The following is an 11,803-nucleotide window of genomic DNA, read 5'->3' on the forward strand; positions in this document are numbered from 1 at the left end:
TCTAAAAAATAGTGGCACTTATGCCCCGACACTTTTCCAGTTCTTTTTATAAAAGCCATGCAAGAAACGCCTCTACCCCCTCTTTTTGTTGTAGTAAGAGCTCTTACACTATATGCATTTTGAGAGCTTCGTACATGCATGAAGAAGCTCTCATAATGCATTGAGCTCTTCTCTCTTATGCATGAAGCTGATTTGCTAGCATAGAGTGTAAGAGTGTAAGAGCTCTTACATTATATGCATGAAGAAGCTCTCATAATGCATTGAGCTCTTCTCTCTTATGCATGAAGCTGATTTGCTTGCATAGAGTGTAAGAGCTCTTACACTATATGCATTTTGAGAGATTCATGCATAGATTTATTACATGAAGAAGCTCTCATAATGCATTGAGCTCTTATACATGAAGCTCACTATACATAGAGCTCTCACATGCACAGATTTATTACATGCATGAGCTCAATGTATAAGAGTTCTTATGTGCATAGAGCTTTCCATGATTACAAATCTCTCACATGCATGAGCAATGCATAAGAAATCTCACATGTAAGAGCTCTCTATGACTAGAGATCTCACATGCATGAGCTCACAATGAATAAGAGCTCACATGTAAGATCTCAATAGAAAATGTGGCCATGGGACTAAGAAGGTGATACAAGTGGTCAAAACACACCACGACGAGTTAACATTGATAATGACCTAAACATAATTGTTCTCTAAGTCCTCATCTCTGTGTAGTATGGGTCTAGTAGTTGGAGTCGGTATACAAGGATTAGTGGTCAAAACACACCACAACGAGTAAACATTGATACTACCCCAGACGTAATCCCGCTGTCTAAGCCCTCATCTTTGAGTAATATGGGTCTAGTAGTTGGAGTCAGTACACAAGGGATTGGTCAAATGGCATCTCAACCTTTGCCTCCATTTATGCCCCTACCTATGACCACATCGATAGTTCCATCTTGCTATTGCCAACTTTGGCAATCCTCTCCCACCCCTTCTCATGTTTTCCTATCCTTTCCCTTTCCCTTTCCCTTTCCCCTTCCTCTCACTTCCGCATCCTCACGCCCTATCTTCTCCCACCCTGTTTCCCCTATATGATTAATTCGTCAGGTTCTGGAATCCCCCTTGAGTTTGTTGCTTTTGTGGTAGGCAGAGCAGTTAGGATTCATATGCAAGGCCCTGTCACAACTCATTAGCTCCGATTGATTACTTAGGTGTCCTCGATTTTTGTTGCATTTGCAGACAGATGTTTTGTAGACGATGGGGCTGTCCCATGAGGCCTACACCGTTTTAGCAGCAGCCAATAGTGAGAGTTGTCCAATAGAAGAGGGGGCCTTGAGGCACAATAGTACCACTACAAGGGTCATTGCAAGGGTCACTACAAGGGTCACTTAGAAGGTTACTACAGCGTCACTACAAGGGTCTCACTACAAGGTTACGGGGCCCTAGCAACAAAGTGTTACCGATATGAATTACACCCATAGTAGCAACACATTTAACAAAAAATTACATTCCAATGTTGCTTTTTATTTAAGAATTTGGGAGTTGCTTAGCGACACTTTGTCACAAGCATATGCAATAGCTTTGTACTTCAAATTCCATACCTACCTTTTTTTCCCAAGAATCTCTCGTCCTCTTCAGCCCCATTGTATAAAAACCCACACCCACTTTCTTGGCATGTTTGGTTGATGACTCTTGTTTGCATTTTGGCATTGCCCCATGGATCCTAGCATTCCATTTGTTGGTTTTGCTTAGGCAGATCCTCATAGCTGGAGGATTCAAACGAGTATGTTTTGGAGGATGCCATGGCCTCTATCACGCCAATGCTAGTACTGCTCAAATTTGTGATTTGATCGAGTCTATGCACGCTAAAGGTCAACCAACAGGGAGATGGTGCTCAAATCTAGAAAAGATTAGGGATTACTTAAGCCTTAAACAAGCTTACCGGCCATGATTAATGGCTAATGAAGATGTACTCATATATAAAAAGGCACTCTTCTAACGGATTAAATATCTGAGCTTTTGAGGTAAACCTGTCATTATCTCATCATTATATCTTATAAGTATGCTTCGCTTTTGTCATTAGCTTTATCATCTCTTTCTTGATTTCTAATATGCTAAGATGATTAGTTTAATTCATTTCTACACCCTAATCAACTCTAAATGCAAATGTCAAGTGGGTGCCGGGGTCGAAAACCTAAGATTAAACCTTATTAGTGGAAGGCCAAAGGTTGAACCATAATCAATACATTATCAAAGTTGCTACTTTAGACTTTGAATGTCTATTGAAAGGTTTGTGGTCACTAGAGAGAGAGAGAGAGAGAGAGAGAGAGAGAGAGAGAGAGAGAGAGATACATTATCAAAGTTGTTACTTTAGACTTTGAATGTCTATTGAAAGGTTTGTGGTCACTAGAGAGAGAGAGAGAGAGAGAGAGAGAGAGAGAGAGAACCATGTAGCTCAAAAGAGATGTAAGCAATACTTCAGAAAAAAAAACCGGACATTTGGATAATTAGTTTTATCTTGGCAAAAAAAAAGATTTCAAAAAACCTTAACTATTACATATTAACCACCATGGACAACCGACTTAGCACAAGGAGAAAAAAAATAAATCATGAATTTCTAAAAAATAAAAAAAATCCCATCAATTTCAATTTGATCCTTTGGATTTCGGCTTTCCATTTCTGATTTGACCCTTTATATTCTTACTTCCATTCCTACGTGTTGCTTCTTAATATCTTTTACATACCACAATGCCGTGCGGGTTGAGTACTAGTTTTAAATTAAGGTTTGAAAAATGTTTCCCTTGTTTTAAATTACTAATCTATATTTTGCCAAGTAACCCTCCTCTTCTTTTGAAATTTCTAGATTTTAGAAAATTATGGAATAATTACTAACGTAGTACGAGTTAAATAGTATGTTTGATTTCAAGACATGTTAGTCGAAAACATGAAGTGCGGTAAAGAACAAAGTGGTGAAAGCGCAACAGATGCACTGCGCGCATATGAAGCGACCAAAGCTGAAAAGCATAAACACAATCCAACAAAAGCATGAACCACTCATGATTACACCGGTGAATCCAAAGCTCAGATCAGAGAAAGGCTAGCCCCAAGTTCAGACCCTTGCATCCTTGTGTGTGTGTGTGTGTGTGTGTGAGAGAGAGAGAGAGAGAGAGAGAGAGAGAGAGAGAGATCAGAGCGAACTACGTGAGCCTACATAAAATCAAGATTTCACTGTGAAGCCGCCGAGGATGAGTCACTTTAGTCGTCTCAATACCCAAGCCAGAGACCCAAACATTATCCATATTAAGGCACCAAAGGATGCTTCCCAAACACTTTGAAAGAAAAAAATATGTACTGTACTCATCAATATGCACTCTCTCAGCCTAAATCAGTGCAACTTATGGAGATTATGTATTATATAATTGCAATGTGAAGGACAGGGATCAAGAGCTTGGGAGGACTAATTGTTTTTACTGCAAAGAACAAATTGAAGTGTGCAATATTTACGAGAATGCTTTGAGAAGATCGGGGAAAAAACTTGCAATGCTGTAGAGAAAAATTCATCCAACATTAAACTACATGAACTAGGATGCGGTGATTTGCGTGGAGGGTTCATATAACTCAATTTACTTACCTATGTGTTTTTGCATAATTACAAAAGCGGAAGTGCCCGACATAATTACAATGTCCTGACTGACTTCTCTAGTTTCAAGTGACGATTTTAAATGTGTCATGGGGCAATGCGTGGCTAGCTACTGTGACCTGAAGTGAGAGTGAACAAAGCCGCTGCACTCTCCAACTCATCATGCTCCAACGACTGTGGATCTTTGATAGATGACTCCGCGCTGCTGGTAAAAACACTCATGCATTAACTTACACCAAGTTAATATCATAGTACAAATCACTCAAATCCTTTAAAAAAAATCATTGTCATATATGTAACTAAGAGTTTTGCAGGAACGCAGTATTGTCACTCACAGCCTACACCTTGAAATCATGTATCATATCCTAGGTTAAACATAGCATACTAACAGACATTTATCATTGATGACTACTGTGGTTAAGGCAGTGTGCTGATACAAGTTTCTATGTCAGAAATTCCAGTTTGGTTGCTAGTACAAGTTTCTAGGTAATGAGAACTTTCAACCTGAGCGTATTGGTGAGGCTTAGTCATAAGTTTAGCTTAGCCAAATCATTATAACAACAAGAGACGGAAGAAGAGCGTTACCTGGATTCATAGGTCTCAGTTTTTGGAGCTGAATCATGATAAGAGTGCTGCTGCAGATCATAATCTACAAGTGATCTGGTGTCAAAGCTCGGCCGGACTTCGATGGAGGGCTTGGACAAGAGGCCACCTGCACTAGGAGGTGCATTGGTAGTGTCCACTGCGCTTTGCATGTGGGGGGAGGTGGCCATGTACTGGTAAAGCCAGCTAGGGGTCGTTGGGGAGGCACTAGAGGTGATTTGCTGCTGCCAGCTTTGATTAATGACACCGCTTGTAGTATGATTATGATGATGATTATTATTATTAGTGGTGGTACTAATAGTAGTGAGGTGATTAGAGAAGGACTGCAGCTGCTGCTGTTGGTGCTGATTGTAATAAGCTAGGGTTTGCTGCTGTTCTAGGATGTGGACTTGTGTCCTCACATACTCCAGCTCCTCTCTCAACATCTCGGCTTGGCTTTGGAGGAGTGTGATGATACCAAAGCAGCCATGGACAGGGTCACGGTCCCTCGCATCGGCCTCATACAATATCGATTTCATCGCATCGTTTCTCTTTGATGGGTCCACCTGCTTCAATATCCTCAGGGTGTTGCTCACCCCATACAGCTTGTGCACATTCAGGAACTGCTTTGGCTGATCGGGAGGGAAATATGGTGCCAGGGGACACTCAGGTGAGCACTTCCTCCTCTGGAACTTGCAAGCTGCACAAGCCTGCATCGTGCTTGTGTTCCCTGTCATTTCTTCTCTTGAGTCCCAACTTATTATGTAAATCTCCAAGAACTGTCTAATTCATATCTCCAGCAACACTACTGCATGCATTTTACTCTCATAATCACCTGCAATACATCCAACAATCGAAGTACACCATCATGATTCAATTCATAGACCAAGGTTGGCACACATCAAAATAAGTAGTAATAATTCATCCAGAAGGTTTTTCCAATGAGTAAAATCATCATATCAACATGGTTATTGTTAAGTACCTAGACTAAGATTAAGGTGCACTTAAAGAACGGTCATAAAATATTGAATCCTACTCGCTTCATAAAAGTGCTGCAATTGAAATCATAAATGATTGTTAGAATAGAAACCTACGGCAAACTGCACGGCATTGCTCTAAGTAGCCGAGAATCCTGAGGATCGAACGTGAGAAAATCATTACGTAGTCATAATAATTTATTAAGCTGTATCACAAACTGTACTTAACGCATTGTTTCAACAATATACTGCTACAATGGTCTGTTACAGCCTGCAAAAAATGAATAGAACCTCCCAAGAAATTGTTTTACTAAGTTATTACGCTGTGAGCTCAAAAAACTGATTATAGAACAATAATCAACGGAAACCATTACTGAGAACAGCTTAACGAAAAGTTATTAATGAAGAGAAACAATTAACGCAAAAACTCTTAAATTACCTTGCACAACTTTATAGGAAGATAGTCCGATATTTTGCCGAAAGAGAAGCTGCTCAGATCGCGAGAGGTTTTTCCCGCTAATCCTGAACAACAATATGACGCCGAACCCTAAAGTGAATTTAAAAAAGAATATGAAGGCAGCTTACGAGCACTTAAAAAGGGTTACAGAAACTAATAAAAGTTCACGCTACGTAAAAACAGTACGCTAATTTTTATTCTCTCCACCGACTTTAAAAACTCTCTATCGAAAATGGGTAGAATTCACCAAAATAGCAGCTAAAAGCGGAGTCTGTTACGTGCCAAGATGGAGACGATTCACCAAAATTCTGGCTAAAATAGTAGGTTTACGAAGTTGCCGACGACCCAGCATATATATGTATGTATGTATATATATATATATATATTTAGTTAATAAATTATATATATATATATATTATTTAGGTAATATATATATATGTATTTAGTTATTTATTATCTCATGTTCATTATTATTATGATTCGATTTCTTTCTAGGGTTTTGCTCATATAGGATTGTAAAAATCATTAGGGTTTTGCTCATATAGGATTGTAAAAATCATTTGTGTGTGTGTGTGTGTTTTCGGACAACCCAATTCGATCATTGATGACTCTAAAACCCTAGTTCCTTCGAATAGTTAAGACTAGCTAAATCTAGAAGTGCTACTTAGAAGACAAGTCTTGGTCTCTAATCTTCATTAGTTTCGCAGGAACAGCCAAATGTAGCTGGAAAATAGCAGAGTAAAAATTAGTTAGTGGTGGTGGACACGTACACTAAATAGGATTAGGATGTAAAAGGATCGCTAAATCAAGAGCTTACCTGTGGTGGTGGGTAGACATGATTTTCTAAGCCGAGATTCCTGGGAAGGTTTGATTTCCTTAATCCAGTGATTCCAATCAGCTACAGGCTCCAGAGAACACGGTTTTTACGAGAGACTGATCACTGATCAGAGCATGGGCCATTCCAAGCTGCTTGTTAATCATTGGTCCGGCCTGCCTGCCTTCCATCAGAGGTGAGGCCATCATTCCACCCCTTGCTATTCTCGGCTTCCTTGTACTTACCCAAAGGCGTCTTGGTCAATTAAAACATTTTCTCGTGTAGCACCTTGATTAAATGACTTCAACCCATTTTTAAGTGTTGATTGCATATTTTTTATATATACATATATAAAAGAGCACGTCATTCATTAGACTTAGCCAAGTCCATACTCTCTCTCTCACACACACACGGATAAACCTCCAAAGAGCATAGGATTAAATCCGTGGCACCAAATTGCTAGATTACTATGACTGAATGGATTATTTATTTTTGCGAAGGTTTGCCAGATTAAGCCTTGTTTTAGCAACAAATCATAGCGAGGACATGTGTCGAGTAGAGGTGGAACTTCTTCATCTCTTTCTCTTTGCACGTAGAGACCTTAACTTCTACATCTCTGCACGTAGACAAGCACTCCATCATGTACCCACGATAAAAGTAGCATATGATTACTCTATCAGACATTATCGAACAATGATAAGAGAAGATCAATTATAAAGAAGCTATCAATGCAACCAACAATCGTCAATGAAACATAACATATCTTCAATGGATTAAGAAGTGCTTGAAGCTGAAGATGCAAGGTAGGAATAACTTGATCACACATCACATGTCACAAAACCATCACTATTGCCCTTTCTTGAAGGTTGCGTATTTTTTGTCAACACTTCTTGGTGACGAAAATAATGTTTTGATTCCCCCCACAACAAGAGAAGGGGATCATAACTGCCCAAGATAGCCACATGAAGAGGAGAGAGAGTAGTGGGAGGGGACTTGGACAGCTACATGCTAGGGTGTGCAGTTCGAGTGCGCGGCTATGCACATGGCTATAGCGGCCTCGCGCAGCTATGCATGCAGCTATACATACGGCTATGGCTGCGTCCATAGATGCATGTATAGCTGCGTACTGTGAAAAAAAAAAATCAAAATTTTCATGAGAGAGCATTCCAGAGAGCTCACAATATCCCCTTGAGTGGTTTTTTGGTGATACAATCAAACATGGGCTTTATTAGGGTGAAACTTGGCTCATCAAACTTCAGCCCGCAGATCTTCCATCAAATCCATACATGCTAATTGGTCTATCATGTCTCATTGCAAGACCAACGAAAAGGTCTATCCCATTCCTAGTGGACTCGACATCATCATCATTATGCTCGAATTCGATTGCTTCCTCATCATCTTGGATAGGGACACCTTCATCTTGATTAGTTGGTGGTATCTCGCATGCTCACTATAACAAACGAAGAGCATAGCCACGTGAAGGGCAACATAAATTTCAAAGGAGAAAAAAACATTCACGCGGCTAAAAGCGCAGCTATTAACGCGGGCAGGTACCAGCATATGGCTACAACATCGTCAATAACAACGTGTACAACAACGTTAATAACCACATATATAGCAATGACATAGCCATGTGTACACCAGTGTTTATAGCAGCGTATATTGCCATGCACAGCTATAACCGTGTAGTACTGTTTGCAAAACAATACGGAGACAGAATAGGAGAGATCTGAGGGGATGTGTCCCCACAAATCTCTCCCATTTTGTCCTCATTTTTTTCTAATCACATTATTTAAACACTAGAACGATATTTAGAACACTTAAACACTAAACACTTAAAACATAAAAAATAATTGCAATAAGCCAAAAATATCATGGATTATATTGTAAATTTTAAATTACAAAGTTCATTACACCTAAATCCTAAAGTACATTTTGTTGAGCTCGTTGCACTAAATCAATAAGCTCAGCAGCACAAGCTATTATTTCTTATGTATAAGAGATAAGACAATTCTACCTCCACTCTATGATTGCTTCAAAAAGTTTGTCTTGGGCTTTGTTGATGTCATCTTAAGTGCAACCGCCACACTCTTGTATACCACAAACAAGATCTGCAACATACTGCTTTCTGCAAAGGGCAGTGTTGTATGCATCTTCATCACTTTGGTACATAAGCAAAGTGATTAGAAGCACATCTAATAAATCTTTACGCAAGCTCTATGCATAAAGCTTTACGCAAGCTCGATGCATAAAGCTTTATGTAAGCTTCATGCATAGAGCTCATACAAGCTTCTTGCATATACTCATAAACATGATCTCCACATGATGTGTAAGCGTTCGGGTTCTCATCATCATCACTAAATGCTTTCCACTTCGTTCTTTATCATCCTTTTGTTGGTGATGAGATTCAGAACGCTTGTAACATCATGTAGAAAAATTAATACATAGAGCTTGCAAGAAGTTTTATGCAAGCCTATGCATAAAGCTTTATGCAAGCCTAATGCATAGAGATTTATGCAAGCCTATAAAGCCTAATGCATAGAACTTTATGCAAGCCTAATGTATAGAGCTTTATACAAGCCTAATGCATAGAGCTTTATGGAAACCTATGCATAAAACTTGTAAGCATATGCAAAGAGCTTTATGCAAGCTTATGCATAAAGCTTGCAAGTCTATGCATAGAGCTTGAAAGCCTATGCATAAAGCTCTAAGCCTATGTATAGAGCTTGCAAGAAGCTTTACGCATATGCTTGCAAGCCTATGCATAAAGCTTGCAAGCCTATGCATAGAGCTTTATGCAAGCCTATGCATAAAGCTTGCAAACCTTTACATAGGCTTTATGAATAGATCTTGAAAGCCTATGAAGAAATCTCTAATCTTATGCATAAATCTTGCAAGCCTATGCATAAATTTTGTAAGCTTAAACTAAACCTAAACCCGATACCCAAGGGTGTAATAAGCTTAGAACTTGCATAAACAATTAAAAGAGAAAGAGGTCTTACCTCTTTTTGTGAAGCCAGAGGAGAGGATTAGTGCAAGACCTACAAAACATAAGATTAAACAAAGTGATTACACTACATCAGAATGAGGGTCTAGCAGGCAAAAATAGCGACATTTTTATAACTAGAAAGGTAGGTAGATGTCAAGCTATTTTCGCTGCAACAATGGGATCGCTGCTGCTGAGCAACGATATTTTGCTGCTATTTTTGTTGCTCAGCAGGTGAAAGCTCTGCACATTAAAAAAAAGAGCTGGGGCAGACTAGGGAGTCTGCACAAGACTCCCCAGTCTGCCCCAGCTCTTTTTTTTATTAAAACGAAGTCACAGTTTCAATTTTGTGACACAAACACAAACATAAGAAACACATAGATTGTGGAGAATGCAATTGAGCCCAAAAAGTTATTATATTTTACAAAGTGTTGGGCCTTTTTCCATATATACATAAAGTGTTTACAAGGAAGAGGTATTTAATTGGAGTCTTCATCAAATTCTGAGTGATCATCATCATCGTCTTTCTCGTCCTCTTCACTTGCTAATTGGTGAGCTTCATGCTTATAATCAGGATCCTCCTCTTCATCTTCCCCTTCATCCTACATACATGCCATCAAGCGCAAGGTAAGCAAGGGCATTAAAATACAATTGGACGTAGAAAAGAGAATGGTTTAGGCTCACTTACCTCATCTTCTTGAGTCTCCAAAATGGACTCATCGAAGCGAACACCTCGCGTACGCATTCACGTCCACAATTGCGAACGGGGGGCTTTGTACCCATAGTCATACTCCTCCTTTGTTGGATCATGCCCGACAACCTCCCTCTACAAAAAATAATTTAAAAAATATACAATTATTTAAAGAAAACAATATAGCACAAAACAAAATGAAAGAGAAGAAGAAATGATTACTTTTAAAACGACCAATAAAGAAGGATTTTCTGCCGGAGCCGAAGTGTGAAGCCCCTCGCTTCCGTAGTCAGGAAGCACTCACCTCCGCTTGTTGTTGAAAAGCACCTAGGTTCTTTCTCGGCGAAGCTGCGTGCGTGCCTCCACTCCACGACCGTGCAAACGCTAGGCTTCTCCAAGTTATTCTTTGTTGCTCTCTTGATATTTGCTCTCCTATTAGAGAGCAAAATCTTGATTCGCCTCTTCATCCACTCCTTGGAGAAGCAAAGACTCGCATGTGGATAACGTATTGCTTTGAAAGTTCATCTTGGGCTTTTTACTTTTTGAAGGAGTTCACGAACTCCAGGTTTACAAGTACATGCATGCGGTTCACGAACTCGAGGTTTACAAGTACATACATTCGGTTCATGACTTGCTGTTGGGGAGACGCATTGGGAGACCTAGTGTTGCTTTTGCCAAAGCAAAAGCAGCTTGCTTCCCCCCTTCTAGCACATCTACTACCCCCCAAGACTCCCTACTATGTCGTCATCATCGGTGAAGATGGGCGTGAGGGAGCGGGGGTGGATCTAGTCGAGGAAGGTGGTGTAGGCTCAGCCTGCACCACTCGGCCCTGCGCCACTCAGTCCCGCGCCTATCAAAGGCGTGGTCTGTCCAGACTGGCCAAGTGGGGTAGATTGTCTCCACGGTGTCGACTGACCGAGTGGGGTAGTCTACCCCCATGGCATCGACTAGCCCAATTGTAAGCCTGCCTGCATATAAAATTAAAATATAAGACTAATAGAATGCATAAAAGATTAACTTTGTGTATGTGAAAAGATTTGATGGAACCATACATGTGTCTGAGAGTAAACTAAGACCAAGCTTGCTGCCCATATCGTTCATTTATAATAGATAGCACATTTGCCACATCAGGTTCTTGTGACGGGTCGATCGACATTGCTGCTACATACATGCATAAGGCAACAAAACACAATTGCTCTAACAAATGCCATACTTAAATCTTAGAAAAAAAAATACACGTGATATTAGAACATCATTAAGACCTCCTACAATACTCCTTAGACAAGCAGCGTGGACAGTGCCCCTTTCGGATGATAGCTTTTGAGGACTTTCCACATGCTCCCCACTATTAAAGCCAAAGGAAACTCCTTCCTCTTTTACAAGAGAAGTATAGTGAGAAGATCGAGGGCTCCCCCTCCACTATAACCACCTACTGACATAAGTAGCATTCTAGATAGCATATAATAATGCCCCATATCTCTATGCATAAGGCTATGCATACATGCACGGCCTATGCATAGCATATGCATACCCTTATATACATAGCTTATGCATCCCCTCATCTTATGTGGGCATTACGTGGGCATTTACTCATTTTTGGGTATTTTCTTTCATTCATTGGATTTGTCTCCTCCCCACACTTGGATTAATCCAATT

General features: G+C 39.9%; 1 protein-coding gene across 1 annotated transcript; it reads right to left on the reverse strand.

Annotated features, from left to right (window-relative positions):
* Positions 1-3,745: 3,745 nt before the first annotated feature.
* On the reverse strand, positions 3,746-4,959 carry LOC147641949 (uncharacterized). Its single transcript, XM_086821564.1, has 2 exons — positions 4,226-4,959; positions 3,746-3,842 (listed from the first exon to the last, which is right to left on the reverse strand). The coding sequence occupies exons 1-2, from the start codon at positions 4,957-4,959 to the stop codon at positions 3,746-3,748; spliced, it is 831 nt and encodes a 276-aa protein (XP_086677690.1).
* Positions 4,960-11,803: the final 6,844 nt, after the last annotated feature.

This window comes from Cibotium barometz, chromosome 1 (assembly GCF_041138505.1).
Source record: "Cibotium barometz isolate CiBa-2024 chromosome 1, ASM4113850v1, whole genome shotgun sequence".
NCBI lineage: Eukaryota > Viridiplantae > Streptophyta > Polypodiopsida > Cyatheales > Cibotiaceae > Cibotium > Cibotium barometz.

Coding starts and splice junctions, on each gene's coding strand:
- LOC147641949 (XM_086821564.1), bottom strand. CDS start 4,959: ATGACAGGGAACACAAGCACGATGCAGGCTTGTGCAGCTTGCAAGTTC. Junction 3,843..4,225: donor ACTGAGACCTATGAATCCAG/GTAACGCTCTTC, acceptor TTTTACCAGCAG/CGCGGAGTCATCTATCAAAG.